At 43.1% G+C, this 19318-nt stretch overlaps 1 protein-coding gene across 1 annotated transcript in view; it reads right to left on the bottom strand.

The window, feature by feature from the left end:
• Positions 1-613: 613 nt before the first annotated feature.
• The window catches only part of LOC128136034 (5'-AMP-activated protein kinase catalytic subunit alpha-1-like), a gene marked incomplete at its 5' end in the record, with an annotated part of 38613 nt that continues 19908 nt past the window's right edge, over positions 614-19318 (bottom strand). The window contains 2 exons of the mRNA XM_052775126.1: positions 614-711; positions 12275-12317. Of these exons, the coding sequence (XP_052631086.1) occupies positions 614-711; positions 12275-12317 (141 nt within the window). The remainder of the gene's footprint in view (positions 712-12274; positions 12318-19318) is intronic.

Raw genomic sequence — 19318 nt, 5'->3', positions numbered from 1 at the left:
GACGAAGGGGACGTGGTCGAGGAATGGGACGAGGGCGAGGAACTGGATTGGGGTCACCAGTGGGATTAAACCAGCCCCTGGGACCAAATCAGTGTGCATACTGTAAACAAGAAGGACACTGGAAAGGGGAATGTCCCCTGAGACCTACAAGGTCACAAGTGATCCCAATCTCGACCGCACAATCTCAGCAAGTTCCCCCTTTCTTGGGAAAGTTGAGTGAAAGTATCTGACGGGGACCGGAGGAGAGTCTCCCAGCAGAACCTCTGGTTACAGCTAACCTGGGAGAACAGAAAATTGAATTTTTAGTTGACACTGGAGCCACCTTTTCAGTTTTAAACACCTTAAAGGGGGAATTAAGTTCTGAAGAAATTAGTGTTGTTGGTGCGCCAGGTGAACGAGAGACTAGACCCTTCTTTAAACCTTTGGCAAAGAAATTAGGAAAGCAATGGGTCACTCAGCAGTTTCTGTATTTGCCAAATTCTCCTAAACCCCTGTTAGGGAGAGACCTACTTGAGAAATTGGAAGCAGAAATTAAATTTAAAAATGGTGAGATTAAAATTCTAATTCCAGAAACTAAACATATCGAAGCGGTGGCTTTGTTGTTACAGGACGGTCACCGAAAGCAGAGGGTCACACCAGTCGAAGTAAATAATGCTGTAATTCCAATCGTCTGGGCTGGGGAAGTTCCTGGTAAATCCAAAAGAGCAGAGCCTGTGAGAATTGATTTAAAGCCAGGATCGAGTCCGGTAAGAATTAAACAATACCCCCTAAAACTGGAAAGCCGGAAAGGGTTAGTACCGATAATACAAAAATTTCTAAAGTACAAATTGTTAATAGAATGTGAATCCAAATATAACACCCCAATCTTGCCTGTTAAAAAGGCTAATGGAAAAGATTACAGGCTGGTTCAAGACCTCAGAGCGATAAATCAAATAGTACAAGATATTCATCCGGTAGTAGCAAATCCTTATACTTTGTTAACAACCCTAACAGAGAAACAAGAATGGTTCACAGTGTTTGACTTAAAAGATGCCTTTTTCTGTATTCCCTTGGATCCCAATAGTCAAGAGCTTTTTGCTTTTGAATGGGAAAATCCTGAGACTGGGAGGAAAACACAATATACATGGACAGTCTTGCCTCAAGGCTTTAAGAACAGCCCTACCATTTTTGGAAATCAATTGGCATGAGAATTAGAGATTTGGAAGAAAGAAAATAATGAAGGGATCTTGTTGCAATATGTGGATGATCTGTTAATTGCAGCTGAGACAGAAGAGCAATGCACAAAGTTAACTATTAGCCTTTTGAACTTTTTGGGAATCAGTGGATATCGAGTGTCAAAAGAAAAAGCCCAAATAACCCAGGGAGAAGTAACTTATTTGGGTTTTGAAATCCTGAAAGGACAGAGACAATTAGGAACTGAGAGAAAGGAGGCAATTTGTCGTCTCCCTGAGCCTAAGACTCTAAAAGAATTGCGAGCCTTTCTGGGAATGGTTGGGTGGTGTCGCCTGTGGATTGCAAATTATGACTTGCTGGTCCGACCTTTATACGAGCAGCTCAAAACCTCAAACAATAGATTTATAGATTGGACTGATGCCGGGAAAGCTGCTTTCAAACAACTAAGGCTTTAATGGAGGCGCCAGCCCTAGGCCTGCCAGATCTCACAAAGACATTTGAACTCTTTACTCATGAAAGAAAAGGTATAGCTCTGGGTGTCCTGGTCCAATATCTGGGACCAAGTCGGTGAGCTGTGGCCTACTTCTCGAAACAATTAGACAATGTGAGTCTGGGATGGCCTGGTTGTCTGAGAGCCGTCGCTGCAACTGTGCTATTGATCCAAGAAGCTCGCAAGTTCACCCTAGGACAGAGAATTACAGTGTACGTTCCCCACATGGTGATCACTGCACTTGAACAGAAAGGGGGGCATTGGTTATCCCCTAGTAGAATGCTGAAATACCAAGTGGTGTTGCTGGAGCAAGATGATGTTTACTTAAAAACTACTACTGTCGTTAACCCTGCTGTGTTTTTAACTCCTGATCAAGTTGAAGGAGAACTGGAACATGACTGCCTGCAGACAATTGAAGAAGTCTACTCCAGCCGACCGGATCTCCGAGATGCACCACTGGAAGAAACAGATTGGGAACTATATACTGACGGAAGCAGTTTCATCCGTGAAGGAAAATGCTTATCAGGATATGCGGTAACCACTACTGAGAAGGTAATTGAATCACGAGCTTTGCCTTCGAATGTATATCTGCCCAAAAGGCTGAATTGATAGCTCTTACTCGAGCGCTGGAACTAAGTCAAGGAAAGCGAGTCAACATTTGGACAGACTCAAAGTATGCTTTTGGAGTAGTACATGCACATGGAGCAATATGGAAAGAGAGAGGACTGTTATCTGCACAAGGAACCACCATTCAGCATGCAGAACAAATACTGAAGTTGTTAGAAGCCATTCAAAAGCCAACAGCAGTCGCGATAATGTACTGTAAAGCACATCAGTCAGGTAGGACTGTCCCTGAAACAGGTAACCGATTGGCTGATAGAGCTGCTAAAGAGGCTGCAGAAAAAGGCATCCTAACACTAGTTCCAGAGAAAGTGTAAATTTACCTAAAGATGCTCCAAATTATAATGACAAAGATGAAGATTTAATTATTAAATTGCAGGCTAATAAAAATAAAACAGGATGGGCTGTAACACCAACAGGTCAAACAATAGTCCCACCCGCAATAATGAGAGAAATTGCCCGGGCTGAACATAACAAAGTGCATTGGGGAACAGAAAACCTTGTTAAGCATTTACAAAAGTATATTTTGAGTAGAGATATGACGAAGATTATTCGAACAATTACAATTGGATGTGAAATTTGTATACGCAATTGTCGTGGTTTAACCCCAGCCAGCAACTAAACACCACGCAGCCGCTCACTCACTCCCCCCCACCTAGTGGGATGGGGGAGAAAATCGGGAAAAGAAGCAAAACCCGTGGGTTGAGATAAGAACGGTTTAATAGAACAGAAAAGAAGAAACTAATAATGATAATGATAACACTAATAAAATGACAACAGCAATAATGAAAGGATTGGAATGTACAAATGATGCGCAGTGCAATTGCTCACCACCCGCCGACCGACACGCCGCCAGTCCCCGAGCGGCGAATCCCCGCCCCCCACTTCCCAGTTCCTATACTGGATGGGACGTCACATGGTATGGAATACACCGTTGGCCAGTTTGGGTCAGGTGCCCTGGCTGTGTCCTGTGCCAACTTCTTGTGCCCCTCCAGCTTTCTCACTGGCTGGGCATGAGAAGCTGAAAAATCCTTGACATTAGTCTAAACACTACTGAGCAACAACTGAAAACATCAGTGTTATCAACATTCTTCGCATACTGAACTCAAAACATAGCACTGTACCAGCTACTAGGAAGACAGTTAACTCTATCCCAGCTGAAACCAGGACAGTATCCACCCCTTATTCTATACCATTGACGTCATGCACAGTTCCCATACCTTTAGTTACATCCTGATCAATCATCACCTTTCCATCCCTTTAAGACATATGAGCAATGATATATATATATATGTATACACACACAGAGATATCATTCCTTTAGTTCATGGGTCATGTTCATAAAATGTTCATTGAGTTCATTTAGTTTCCGACTCTGGGCTCCATCTGTCATACCAGTCTTTCTGGGCAGGAGGGATGGTGCAAAGTCCTCTCAGTCGGTAGAGCAGAATTGGGCTTCAGTGCAGTGTGACAAGCAGGTGACATTTGGCGCAGCAGGAGGATGGTGTGCACCGTTGGATTGTTGCATGCTGGAGTCAGTTCTGGTTCCATCACTACTGCGCTTTGCTCAGTTTTATCACAGTTCTTTTCTTGCTTGATCTAAGTGATTCTTACTATAGTACTATGGATATAGCACATAATTATAGTAAGGATAACATACAGTAGCAGGGTTATATAGCAACTAATATACAGTTTAATTCTGGCTGTTCTCACCTAAAATTAAATCCCCTTGAGGCACACATCGGACTTCCCCATCTTTTCGCATCACCCACCAAGTGCACCCAGGCCCTTGAGCAAAAGCAATCCCACGAATGGGTTTACCTTTGCCTGAGGCAGGAGTAACCCAGACTGTCTTCCCTAACATATTTTTTATGTGCACTACAGGGACTTTATCCCCTTCTACAGTATGTAAAAATTCTGACTGGGCAGGGCCACCCCGATTGGCAGATCCTCTGGTGTTGACTAACCAGGTGGCTTTTGCTAAATGTGTATCCCAATGTTTGAAAGTTCCACCCCCCATTGCTCTCAATGTAGTCTTTAACAGCCCATTGTATCGCTCAATTTTCCCAGAGGCTGGTGCATGATAGGGGATATGATACACCCACTCAATGCCATGCTCTTTGGCCCAGGTGTCTATGAGGTTGTTTTGGAAATGAGTCCCGTTGTCTGACTCAATTCGTTCTGGGGTGCCATGTCGCCACAAGACTTGCTTTTCTAGGCCCAGGATAGTGTTCCGGGGGGTGGCATGGGGCACAGAATATGTTTCCAGCCACCCAGTGGTTGCTTCCACCATCGTGAGCACATAGCGCTTGCCTTGGCGAGTTTGTGGGAGTGTGATAGAGTCAATCTGCCAGGCTTCTCCATATTTATATTTCAGCCATCGCCCTCCATACCACAGGGGCTTTAACCGCTTGGCTTGCTTAATTGCAGCACGTTTCACATTCATGGATAACCTGTGCAATAGTGTCCATGGTCAAGTCCACCCCTCGGTCACGAGCCCATCTATATGTTGCATCTCTTCCCTGATGGCCTGAAGCATCATGGGCCCACAGAGCCATAAATAGCTCACCCTTATGTTGCCAGTCCAGGTCCACCTGAGCCACTTTAATCTTGGCACCCTGATCCACCTGTTGGTTGTTTTGATGTTCTTCAGTGGCCCGACTCTTGGGTACATGAGCATCTACATGACATACTTTTACAACCAGATTCTCTAGCTGGGATGCAATATCTTGCCACAGTGCGGCAGCCCAGATGGGTTTACCTCTGCGCTGCCAGTTGCTCTGCTTCCATTGCTGTAGCCACCCCCACAGGGCATTTGCCACCATCCATGAGTCAGTATAGAGATAGAGCACTGGCCACTTTTCTCTTTCAGCAATATCTAATGCTAGCTGGATGGCTTTCACCTCTGCAAACTGACTCGATTCACCTTCTCCTTCAGCAGTTTCTGCAACTTGTCGTGTAGGACTCCATACGGCAGCTTTCCACCTCCGATGCTTTCCCACGATGCGACAGGATCCGTCCGTGAACAGGGCATATTGCCTCTCATTTTCTGGCAGTTTATTATACAGCGGGGCCTCTTCAGCACGTGCCACCTCCTCCTCTGGCGACATTCCAAAATCTTTGCCTTCTGGCCAGTCCGTGATCACTTCCAAAATTCCTGGGCGACTGGGGTTTCCTATGCGAGCCCATTGTGTGATCAGTGCAATCCACTTACTCCACGTGGCATCAGTCGTGTGATGTGTAGAGGAGACCCTCCCTTTGAACATCCAGCCCAGCACTGGCAGTCGGGGTGCTAAGAGGAGCTGTGCTTCAGTACCAACCACTTCTGAGGCAGCTTGAACTCCTTCATATGCTGCCAATATCTCTTTTTCAGTTGGAGTATAGCGAGCTTCGGATCCCCGATATCCTCGACTCCAAAACCCCAGGGGTCGGCCTCGGGTCTCCCCAGGTGCTTTCTGCCAGAGGCTCCAGGTAGGGCCATTCTCCCCAGCTGCAGTATAGAGCACATTTTTAACATCTTGTCCTGTCCGGACTGGTCCAAGGGCTACTGCGTGAACAATCTCCCGTTTAATTTGTTCAAAGGCTTGTTGTTGCTCAGGGCCCCATTGAAAATCATTCTTCTTTCGGGTCACTTGATAGAGAGGGCTTACAATCAGACTGTAATTTGGAATATGCATTCTCCAAAATCCCATGACACCTAAGAAGGCCTGTGTTTCCTTTTTATTAGTTGGTGGAGACATAGCTGCTATTTTGTTAATCACATCCATTGGGATCTGACGACGCCCATCTTGCCATTTTATTCCTAAAAACTGGATCTCCCGTGCAGGTCCCTTGACCTTACTTTCTTTTATGGCAAAACTGGCTTTCAGAAGGATTTGGATTATTTTCTTCCCTTTCTCAAAGACTTCTTCTGCCGTGTTGCCCCATATGATGATGTCATCAATGTATTGCAGGTGTTCCGGAGCTTCACCTTTTTCCAGTGCAGTCTGGATTAGTCCATGGCAAATGGTGGGGCTGTGTTTCCACCCCTGGGGCAATCGATTCCAAGTGTACTGGACACCCCTCCAAGTAAAGGCAAATTGTGGACGACACTTTGCTGCCAGAGGGATTGAGAAAAACGCATTAGCAATGTCAATTGTAGCATACCACTTGGCTGCCTTTGACTCTAGTTCGTATTGAAGTTCTAGCATATCTGGAACAGCAGCACTCAGCGGTGGCGTAACTTCATTCAGGCCGCGATAGTCAACTGTTAGTCTCCACTCCCCATTAGACTTTCGCACGGGCCATATGGGACTATTAAAAGGTGAGCGAGTTTTGCTGATCACTCCTTGGCTCTCCAGTTGGTGAATCAGCTTGTGGATGGGAATCAGAGAGTCTCGGTTGGTGCGATATTGCCGCTGGTGCACCGTCGTGGTAGCAATTGGTACTTGTTGTTCTTCAACCCTCAGCAACCCCACAATCGAAGGGTCTTGAGAGAGACCAGGCAGGGTAGACAGCTGTTCCGTGCCCTCCGTCTCCAAGGCAGCTATACCAAAAGCCCATCGATACCCCTTTGGGTCCTTAAAATACCCTCTCCTGAGATAGTCTATGCCAAGGATGCACGGAGCCTCTGGGCCAGTCACAATGGGGTGTTTCTGCCATTCATTCCCAGTTAGGCTTACTTCAGCTTCCAATACAGTTAAGTCTTGGGATCCCCCTGTCACACCAGAAATACAAATGGGTTCTGCCCCTTCATAACTTGATGGCATTAAAGTACACTGTGCGCCGGTGTCTACTAGAGCCTTATACTCCTGTGGGTCTAACGTGCCAGGCCATCGAATCCACACAGTCCAATAGACCCGGTTATCCCTTTCCTCCACCTGGCTGGAGGCAGGGCCCCTCTAATTCTGGTCAGAGTATCCAGTATTCACTTCTCGTAAAATTGGCTCAGAAGTCCCTTCAAGAGGATCAGAAATAAGATCAGCCCTTCTACTCTGTTTGGAAACCGGAGCGGCATTTTTCCTGGTAGAATCCCCTTTTGTGGTGTTTTTTCCTCACAGCTCACGTACCCATGCATTTAGGACTGAGGTAGGTTTTCCATCCCATTTCCTCATGTCCTCTCCATGATCACATAAGTAAAACCACAGGGCACCTCGCGGTGTGTACCTTCTATATTCTCTCTCTTGGGCAGAGGAGCGCTCACTCCTAATAGCTGAGACATTGGTCCTTACAGGTGGGCAACAGGACATCTCCTCTTTGAATTGCTGGAAATCCTCGGACAGCTTCTCCACAGCCGAAATGCAGGCTTGTAGGGAGGAGGAGAGATTTTCTTCGTATTGACGGAGTTGGCGAGCCACTTCATCCACTGTCGGTGCCTCTTCGTCTTTCCAGGTCATTATTGCCAGTGAGTTGGCATAGGACGATGGTGCGCTCCGTACAAACTTCCGCCACATGGGTCGTGTGCATTGGACTTCGTCTGGATCTTTGGGTAATTGTGGGTTGTCCAGGTCATAATGAATTGTCTCTAGCACAGCTAATTCCCTCAGATATTGGATACCTTTTTCCATGGTTGTCCACTTGCTTGATTGACATATAACATCTTCCTTAAAGGGGTACCTTTCCTTCACACTTGACAGGTGTCGCCTCCAGAGGCTGAGGGCTTGTGTCCCTCTTCCAATTGCCTTGTCAATGCCACCTTCCCTGGCAAGCGATCCCAGCTGCTTGGCTTCCCTACCTTCTAATTCCAAGCTATTAGCCCCATTGTCCCAGCTTCGGAGGAGCCAGGTGATAATATGCTCACCTATACGGCGGCCAAAATCTTTTCGCATATCCCGCAGCTCACTCAAGGATAGGGACCGGGTTATTACCTCTGGTTCTGCCTCTTCCTCCTGTTCCCGTGATGACCCTGGTTCGCCTTCATCCTTTGCTAAGCGAACTGATTTTTTTGTATATTTCTTTTTCTGTACGGGGGCAACTGATACTGGTGCAGGTTGGTCCGCTGGTTCAGTTGCAGTACCGCTCACCGGGTCTTGGATAACCGCGGTGTCTGTTGCCAAGGTTTGGGTAGCTGCTGTGCTCGTTGCTGGGGCTGGAGGGACCTCAGTGCCTGTCGCTGAGGTTTGGGTAGCCACAGTGCTCGTCGCCGGGGCTGGAGGGTCCGCAGTGCCCGTTGCCGAGGTTTGAGTGACCGCAGTGCTCATCGTTTTGTTGTTAGGTCCAGAGACCTTCTCTTCCCCTTGAGGGTACTGAGTGGTGTCGAACAGGGCTCGATAGGCATGGGCCAGGCCCCAGCACGTTGCAGTAATTTGTATCTCTCTGGAGCTGCCGGGGTGACAGCATACCTTTTCCAAATATTTTACTAGTTCTTCCGGATTCTGCACTTGTTCAGGGGTGAAGTTCCAAAACATTGGAGGTGCCCACTGTCCTAGGAACTTGCCCATACTACCCCACACACCCTGCCACTCATAATTATCCAGCCTCGGGGCAGATCTCTGGGTGATTTTCTTAAATAGTTGTTTAACCTTAAACGAGAGCTGAACCACATTCAGAAGCATGCTAATTCCTAGCAGTAGGGCTAGGACCGTGCTGGTCCCAACATCCCAAGAGTATTCAAATTTTTCAAAATTCTCAAACACCATTGTAACTGGACTGAAGGAGAAAGGAGAGGGGAAGAAAGGTACCCCACCCATAGACTGGTTTTCCAAGGAGGAAAGGTAAATGGTATAATTATTAATAGTTTCCCACAGATGGCTTCCACAGTATAAAGGTGACAATGCTGGGTGCAAGTACCGGATTAATCCCACAGCTGACGACTTTATCATACCATAAACCAGTGTTATACAATACATCAAAGCGAAAACCTTAATCCACCTCCCACGGATGATAAGCAGCAGAAGAGGGACTACATACAGCAAGCGAGGTGATACATAACAGAACTTTAAAAACCAGAGCAACAACTCTAAGAACACATAAATCAACATAATGACCAGCGACTATTAGACCGATATAATGAATGCTTATAACAAATTTGTTTTAACAAGCTCTGGTCAGGTTTGTCGTTATCTCAACCCTTTGTGCCCCACGTTGGGCGCCAAAAAGGACTGTCGTGGTTTAACCCCAGCCAGCAACTAAACACCACGCAGCCACTCACTCACTCCCCCCCACCCAGTGGGATGGGGGAGAAAATCGGGAAAAGAAGCAAAACCCGTGGGTTGAGATAAGAACGGTTTAATAGAACAGAAAAGAAGAAACTAATAATGATAATGATAACACTAATAAAATGACAACAGCAATAATGAAAGGATTGGAATGTACAAATGATGCACAGTGCAATTGCTCACCACCCGCCGACCGACACCCAGCCAGTCCCCGAGCGGCAAATCCCCGCCCCCCACTTCCCTGTTCCTATACTGGATGGGATGTCACATGGTATGGAATACACCGTTGGCCAGTTTGGGTCAGGTGCCCTGGCTGTGTCCTGTGCCAACTTCTTGTGCCCCTCCAGCTTTCTCACTGGCTGGGCATGAGAAGCTGAAAAATCCTTGACATTAGTCTAAACACTACTGAGCAACAACTGAAAACATCAGTGTTATCAACATTCTTCACATACTGAACTCAAAACATAGCATTGTACCAGCTACTAGGAAGACAGTTAACTCTATCCCAGCTGAAACCAGGACAGCAATAATCCCAAAACCAATAGTAAAATCATTTTTGGAATTACTAAGCAAGGAAATTCTCCAGGAGAATATTGGCAAATTGATTTTACAGAATTGCCCCGAAAAGAAGGATATCGATATATCCTAGTTCTAGTTGATAACTTTCACTGGGTGGCCTGAGGCTTTCCCTTGTCACACCAACAAAGCAAGAGAAGTAGTTATCATCATTGTTATAATCTGTGTCAGTTTTAGCTGTCTTAAACGAGCTGTGACACAATCTATGTTCAAGTGAGACTACTAAAAGAATTAGTAACCTCAAACAGAAAGGGGGGAATTGATAGCATATGTCCATACATTCTGTATGGTATGTCTAAATATTTTGATGGTTTTAATATTTTGTACCAGCTGTGGAAACTGGTTTGCTGCTAGGTGACTGTAAAAGTGAGATTTGGTAAATAATTATTAAAAATCTTATACTAACACTATGATTGAAACAATAGACAAAAGTATAGCCAAGCAATTAACTAGTAGAGGTAGTTCCTCATAAGTTTTGCAGTTCTTTGCTCTTATGACTAGATGTTCCTGTACGCTAGAGGAGAACAATGTTGAAACTGACCACATGGGATTGAAGCTGCGTTAAGCTTCAAGATCAAAGAACAAGGACAAGAATAAAGACTTCAAGGACAGCCAACAAGAACTTCAAATGGGTCGGTGGTCGTAAAAGCAGCCCTTCGACTCAAATGGATCCTTCATTGTGCATGATCGGATGTAGGCAGTACTAAGATAATCAGTTATAATCATTTTTATATAGATGTATACTAATCTGATTAATATGCAATTAGTTATTCTATATAACCTGTTAGTGCTAAAGCCGTGGCATGCACGCTAGGTGGAACTATCCCCCGTGCATCCAGCGCTGCAATAAAGAATGCCTGCTTTCTAAAACTCCAAAACGAGTCTTAGAGAGTTTCTTCGACCGGCTTTTCGGTATCATGACATCATATGGCATGGAATATCCCTTTGGTCAATCTGGGTCATCTGTTCAGGCTGTGTCCCCTCCGAACTTCTTGTTCACCCTCGGTCTACTCATTGGGTGCAGCACAGTGGGGAAAGAGAAAGACTAGATACTATGCAAGTACTGCTCAGCAATAGTCAGAACACTGGTGTGTTATCAACACTGTTTTAGTCACAGATAGAAAGCACAGCACCATACAGGCTGCTATGAAGAAAATTAGCTCCATCTCAGCCAGATCCAGTACAGCAATGTACAGCCCAAGTCAAATTCACATGCCTAGATGCCAAGCTTTATTTTCACTAGGAAAATATGTTCACATGCTTACTTCAGATCTAAATTAATGTTTAAATTTGGGGGTGAGGCCTCAAAGGCAGTTTAGGTTGATCCAAATCTCTCACCTCCCACAATCCTTCCCCTTTTGCACCAGTGGTATTGTTGCCTCAAGCCTTCAAAAGACTGATTAACAAATAAGAAGGCAGTGATAGCTTAAAGAAAAAAAACCTAAGACATGAGAAGTGTGATATGCTTCCTATTCAAGGACTGTTTAGATTATGTGTACTCAAGGTAAAGCTTATCTAGTTTAAGATTCTGCTTACAATAGAGGATGCTTAAGGAGTGTTTGGATAATAGTCAAGGCACCAGATAACTAATTAAGGACATACATCCTCCTTGGGCAGTGAGAAACAAGGGGGGTGGCGAGAGAAACAAAGACCCTGGTGTCCTCAGATGACGCATGACCATAAAAGGACAAAAGGAGTAGGGGTATTCTTCCCCAAAGGACCACCGAAGACCACCAGAGACCCCCGTGCAGGCGTAGAACACTCTGGGATGCTCAAGAGAACACCACGTCATGCTTGCTCAACATAATGAATATGCAATAGTTAGGTGGAACATATGTATTAGATAGGTGTGGTGTTTTAACTGTAGTGTATAAGTATGGACTGAAAACCTCAGTAGGGGTTCTCTATTTGTGGAAATCTTCCACCTTGCACCCTGTGCAGAATAAAGAATAAAGCAATGTCTCCTCTCTAAACATACTTTGTGTGTTTTGGGAGTTACTTTCTGATCAGGTAACAGTATTAGTGCTGGTGCAGACACAAAATGGAGCAGTTCAGGAGTTGATATAGCTAAAAAGTGATTAAGGGATGAAGCAGCTAACCATCTGGTTGTAGGAACACTAGACCAGGAAGGAATAAAGAAACACTAATTCAGATCTAGCTTGGCTTAAACTAATAAAGGACAACACTTACTTCACTTGTAAACAAGTAAATTAAGACATGTTTGTATTTAGTATTATTTCCCTTACAATTCCATTAAGTTATGCAAGTCTTCACATACCATCAATGCTACGGAAGTCCAGTAAGTACGTCCTGCTGTCCACCTGTTGCCGAAATCCGGAATAAAACTCCTTAACAGCAATGAGAAGTTAAGAAGCAGGCACTCCTTTATTGCAGCGCTGGGCACACGGGGGATCGCTCCACCTATCGTGTGCACCTGTCTTGTCTAACGATACAGTTAAATACACACCTGTTATACATATTCATTAAGTTTCTGGGAAATGTTATACATAATCATCAACTTTCCAGTAAATCATTAGCATATGTATATGTCTCTTCACACAGGCGCAGCAAAGGTCTCTGGTGGTCTTCAGAAGCCCTCTGGTGGTCTTTCATAGTCTTCCTCACTTGTCCGCTTCTTGACCTCCTTTAGCTGATTCTGCGCAGTATGATTCTCATCACTATCTATATTAGTTTGCATAAAAATGTATACTATGTTCTCTTTTGAAATCCAACCTTTTCAATGATTGGTCTTTCAGTTTGTTATCAAAATGGGAAAGGTAGGGAGTTTTCAAGAAGCGAATCTTCTTGGCTTCTTAAAAGAAAATATAAGCCAACGATAATCAGCTAAAAGTACAGTACTGCACATTCTTTAAGTTCTTTATCTACTATGGTTACACCCCACAACTCTATATTCCTAATATTTCAGTTGTAATCAGATTTGCTTTCTTTTAAAATGTAACATTTCCCCCCTTTGAAAGTTTTGAAAATCACTTCAATACTTTCACTATAATTCTACTGATCAGTTACTATATATTGGAGGAGGTTCTGGGATTCTTTGTTCATTTTGTTGTTTTGCAACAGCTTGGATGATCATGTGATTAAAAGAAGTTTCACGAGTCAAACGTGTTAGCCGATTCATCATTCTCCAAGTTAGGATATATAATATTGCTGACAGAGTCAAACTGATCAAAACCAATATCAAAAGAACCACGATGGGGTGACACAACTTGTTCAGGATGCCTGTAGCAGTAGGTGACCATCCGAAAAGTGTGTCCCACCATTTATGTTCTACATCTTTTTGCACTCTTTCAAAAACTCGGTGTATTTCTTTCACATTGTTATGAACAGTTATTAAGGTTTTCTGTCCATTTTCCCTAATTTTCTCCAAAATCTCAACTAAATCCTTGTGTTGTAGTAACTGTTTTACCAAAGCGAGATTCATTCCGATGGGTATAGGTAGTAATTTATGAATCAACATGTAGTTAGATTGCAAAAGTTGGTGAGACGTGACCGGGGCCGAATAGGAAAAGTCACATCCTACAATCTTAGTAAAATTGCAAACACAATAATTTGAATGATTTTTAGTCTCTACAACTACCTCGTCTACAGATAAAAAGTCACAAACAGTCCTCAAACATACACAGCCTTTGCCGATATATATAAGTACTGTTTCAGGGTTTTCATTAGGATGAATCTCGAAATGGCAAATATTTTGTTCAGTATCTAAACAAATATCTTGTGCCTCAATTGCATTACCTTCACAAACAAATCCTTGTTGTTCCCGTACAATGCAAGATTCCAAATTAACAGTTTGCCATTTTTCATTCACCTTTTGGGCCCATACTCTATGCTCAAAAGGATAGAGTATAGTTCCGTTGTGGTTCAACCCTAATGCAATAATGGGATAGATCGGGTATATGGTAGCATTATATATAGTAAGTACAAAAGTTGTAGCTGTGTTTGTAACGGGATCATAAGTAAAGTTTACCAAGTTCCACCAGGATTGGAGTTCCTTCTCAAAATCAGTGGCACTGTCCCAAATTATTTTCCGAATTTCAGTAGGGAGAATGCCTTCTTCACCTTCCCTTATAATTGAGGCGGCTACCGACTGCATCCATATTTGAGCCTGGATACAACTAAGAGCCAAAGAAAGGTTATTTTGGACCACCCCAAGTGCATCAGTAATCAATTCGTGGTCCCTTACATTTACCTCTTCCCATTTTGGTAATATATTGGACAACAGCCACTGGTTGGTTCCCAAAGCCAATAACGAGGATCGTAAAGGTTGTTGCAATTTGGTCAAATCACTAATTGAAATAGCCAACTTGTTCATTATTACTTCCGAATCGATGCTATTTAAAACTCCCAATCCTGTTCCCAAAACACCGGTTAGGTCTCTCCGCGTTCTTCTCATGGAAAGAGTTCGTTTTTGCAGCCAGGTTGTCCATCCCTCGTAAGAAGTCTTTAGGAAAGGTGAGCAAGCTGGCTGAATGTCTGAAACATTGTTCTGCATCGACAATTCAACCCGTTTGAGAGACCATGCCGGGTTAAGCAACATTTGTTGTAGGCCCGTATTTCTGATCACATACGGTCCAATTTCAAAGATTTTTGGGCTAAGTACAACAATTGGTTGAGTAGTAGGTATTGTAACATCTATTTTAAATCCTCCCCAATATTTGGTATTGTTTTTTCCACACATGACTTTATAAGGATATTGTACAGCAGTCAAATTTAACCAACAGTCTAGATTTTGATTTTTACACAACAAAATACGGCCATATGGTCCAATCCCATAACTTTTTGTGGATTCAATGTGAGATTCAGTGATCAGTCTACATCTTATTGCGATGTTATCTCCTTGTATCACCGTAAAAGAGGGTATAACTTCATCTTTGTCAGTTAGCGGAAAGAGGGTATCTATGTCATCGTGTGTGACTACTGCAACAAGCATCACTATAGGTCTAGTTACAGCATTCATTTTGAATTTAAATGTTAGGCCTGATAGTTCTCCTATCGGTGGATTAGATCGCCAATTGCACACCACATAGACTGGTTTGGTCAGAGTGAAATTGTACCAACAATCTCCTTGTTCCTTAATACAGGATTTGGTAATTTCAACATTGCTGGTACTTGGGTCTAGGGAGTAGTTACCGACATTCTTTTGACGGCAACACATAATGATAGAATCCTGTTTGTTACATCTCCATTCTATAGTAGGACAGAGTTTCGTAGTGATGTTGGAACTTGGGTCCAATAAATTTCCAGAGATGGTAATTGAAGAGGCTTTCTCATAAAGAGATCCTTCCACTTTTCTGCATCCCACTTGAATTTGTTCTCCAACCATCCCAGTCAAGACACGGACCCAGTCTTTTCTGTCCCATTCCCCCCATTCAAATGGGTGGTACACTTCAGAATCATGCATTACTACAGTGGCTAAGCTTGGGAAACGGCCTTTGGGATATCGTCCCATACTCTGAGTATACTGAACAATAGCTTGTGACCATGGCCATTCTGTATTTCTTTGGCTACAAATTAGGGGTGAGATACAAAAAAGTGTTATCAGCCTAATTAAGTGACTCATAATTCAATAAACAACATGCCAACTATTTATAAATTTTCAATTTTAAAGGACCAGTTTCTTTAGCCTTCCAGTTCCCTGTTAGTGTTTTCTTTACTCGAGTATAATGAATCCATGCATCTGACTCCGCAATCTTGACAGCGGTGAAGGTGGTCAACAATATTTGGAAGGGTCCTTTCCAGCGTTCCTGAAGAGGTTCAGAAGTCCATGTCTTCACATAGACATAATCACCTGGCTGGAAATCATGTACTGGATTTTCCAAAGATAAAGGTCTGTTCCAAACAATTGTACTCCGAAGCGCAGTTAGAGTTTTTCCTAAAGAGAGCAGATAGTTATACACATCTTGCTTTCCTTTTAAATGTATGCTCAGATTTGGCTCAGGAGATTCATAAGGTTTACCATATAATAGTTCATAGGGACTGATTAATGTCCCACTCTTTGGCTGAACCCGAATTCGTAAAAGGGCTAGTGGGAGGGCCTGAGGCCATTTCAAATTAGTTTCCTGACATATTTTACTAATTTGTCTTTTCAATGTTTGATTCATTCTTTCCACCTTCCCACTAGATTGTGGTCTCCAAGGTGTGTGCAAGTCCCACGTAATTCCTAAAATTCTACTAACACCCTGGACCACTTCTGCAACAAAATGGGAACCTCTGTCAGACGAGATTCCAATAGGTACCCCAAATCTCGGGATAATCTCTTGTAATAACCATTTAATGACTTCCTTTGCTTGATTAGTTCGACTGGGAAAGGCTTCCGGCCATCCTGTAGAAGTATCAACCCCCACTAGAATGTATCGATACCCATTCTGTCGAGGTAACTCCGAAAAATCTATTTGCCAATAATCCCCTGGTTCCATTCCTGATTTCAACATTCCCATTTGAACTTTTCTTTTTACAACTGGATTATTCTTTAAGCATATCTCACATTTCGCAGTTGTCATTTTAGCTATTTCTAGCATTTTTACTGATATCACTTGTCTTTTCAAAAAAGTTATTAATGCTTCTGCCCCCCAATGACATTCCTTATGTTTTGTCTGTATTATTTCCCTCATTACAAATGGTGGAATTACTACTTGTCCTTTTGATGTCACCCACCATCCTTCCAAATTTTTCCTTGCATTTAATAATTTCCCCAATTTCTCATCCTCCTCTGAATATTTAGGTTTTTCCTTTGGTATTGCAATAGTTTTTGTAGGAATTAATGCCATTTGTAGGGCATTCCTTTTGGCTGCTTCCCTAGCTGATTTATCTGCTAATCTGTTCCCTACAATCTCTTTTGTATTCCCTGATTGATGTGCTTTACAGTGCATGATTGCTACTGCAGTTGGTTTCCGAACTGCTTGTAGTAAATGTAAAATCTCCTCTTTATATTTAATGTTGGACCCCTGAGAAGATAATAGTCCTCTTTCCTTCCATAAAATCCCATGGACATGGACCACGCCAAATGCATATTTCGAATCAGTCCAAATATTCACTTTCTTTTCTTCACTCAATTCTAGAGCCCTTGTCAAAGCCACTAGTTCCGCCTTCTGAGCTGAAGCTGTGTTTGGCAAAGCATTGGCTTCTATAACTGATTTTTCAGTTGTTACCGCATATCCTGCATAGCGGATTCCATTTTCAACAAAGCTGCTACCATCTGTGTACAATTCCCAGTCTGGATTGTCCATAGGTACATCCTTCAGATCCTCTCGACTGGAATATACATATTCAATGGTAGTCAGGCAATCATGTTCCAGTTGTCCTTCTTCCTGTATAGAACTCAAAAAGACTGCAGGATTAGTCAAATTAGTGGTTTTCAAAAGTACATCATCTTGCTCCATCAAAATTACCTGGTATTTCATCATTCTGCTTGGGGAGAGCCAATGGCCCCCCTTTTGCTCTAACACTGATATCACCATATGTGGCACATATACCACCATCATCCTTCCCAAAGTCAATTTTCGGGCCTCCTGTATTATCATCACAGTGGCTGCTACTGCTCTCAAACAAGCAGGCCAGCCTTTACTTACAAAGTCCAATTGTTTGGAAAAGTATCCAACCGGTCGCTTCCAACTTCCCATCTTCTGAGTCAGCACTCCCAGTGCAAGGTGTTGTTTCTCATGTACAAATAACTGGAAGTCTTTAGTCAGATCCGGAAGTCCCAGGGCTGGTGCCGTCATCAGGGCCTGTTTTAGATTCTTGAAAGCTCTCTGCTGATCTGGACCCCATTCAAATGGTGGACCTTTAAGAGCTTCATATAAAGGTTTAGCCAACAGACCATAGTTCATTATCCATAGCCGACACCACCCAGCCATTCCCAAGAAGGTTCTCAATTCGTGGGTATTTCTCGGCTCCGGGATACTGCAAATTGCTTCTTTGCGGTCTGTTCCCAACTGTCTTTGTCCTTGTGAGATTTCAAAACCCAGATATATCACAGTCTGTTTTGCTATCTGGGCCTTAGTTCTAGAGACTTTGTATCCGCTTAACCCCAAAAAGTTTAAAAGATCAATTGTTACCTTTATACACACTGGTCTCTCCTCTGTTGCTATCAATATGTCGTCTACATACTGTAGGAGCAAATGTCCAGGTTTGGGACCATCTCGTTTCCACATCTCAAGTTCTTTTGCTAATTGGCTCCCAAAAATTGTTGGACTGTTCTTGAATCCTTGCGGCAATCTTGTCCATGTCAATTGTGTTTTTTGTCCTGTTTTTGGATTTTCCCACTCGAAAGCAAATAATTTTCGACTTCCTTCTTCCAGGGGTATACAAAAGAAAGCATCTTTTAAATCAAGCACTGTAAACCACTGGTGATTCTCCCCTAGAGCTGTTAAAAGTGTATATGGATTGGCCACTACAGGATGTATGTCTTTCACTATCTGATTTATCGCCCTCAGATCCTGTACTAATCTATATTCTCCTGATGGCTTTTTCACTGGTAAAATTGGAGTATTATATTCAGATTCACACTCCTCTAAGATTCCATATTCCAAAAATTTATCAATTAATTTCTTGATTCCCAATCTAGCTTCAGGTTTAACTGGATACTGTTTTAATCTCACTGGTTTCACATTTTCCTTCAGTTCTACTTTTACAGGCTGTGCCATTTTAGATTTTCCAGGTATCTCTGTGTTCCAAACTGTAGGGATCACAGCATCATCAACTTCTTGTGGCATCTCCTGAATCTTAACCTTCTCCTGTATCATCAGTATTTCTCCTGTCTTTGATTCTGGTATTTTTAAAAGAATTTCTCCTCCCTCAAAAGCTATCTGTGCATTCAATTTGGATAACAAATCTCGACCCAACAGGGGTATCGGACATTCTGGTACATACAAAAATTCATGTGTAATTGCTTTATTTCCAAATTTTAAATCAAGGGGTTGAAAGAATGGTCTATTCTCCTGTTTCCCAGTCGCTCCAATTATGTTCGCTGTTTGATTTCCCAATTTCCCTTTATAAGTATTCAAAACAGAATATACTGCTCCCGTATCAACTAAAAATTCAACTTTATCATTTCCCAGCTTAATTGTAACCAGAGGTTCAGCTGGGTTCCCCTCCGGTCCCCTTCATTCATTTAAAGTCATCATTTTTGCAGCCTCCTGCTGATTTGTTTGTAATTTAGGGCAATCCCTCTTCCAATGTCCATCCTCCTTACAATATGCACACTGATTCATTCCTAGAGGTGCATTAGGTTCCCGGTTACCAAAGTTTCTAAAACCTCCTCTTCCCCGAGCTCGTCCTCTTCCTCTTGCTGCATTCCCTGTTA

Source organism: Harpia harpyja, chromosome W (assembly GCF_026419915.1).
Source record: "Harpia harpyja isolate bHarHar1 chromosome W, bHarHar1 primary haplotype, whole genome shotgun sequence".
NCBI lineage: Eukaryota > Metazoa > Chordata > Aves > Accipitriformes > Accipitridae > Harpia > Harpia harpyja.
This window is presented reverse-complemented; position numbering and strand designations above follow the sequence as displayed.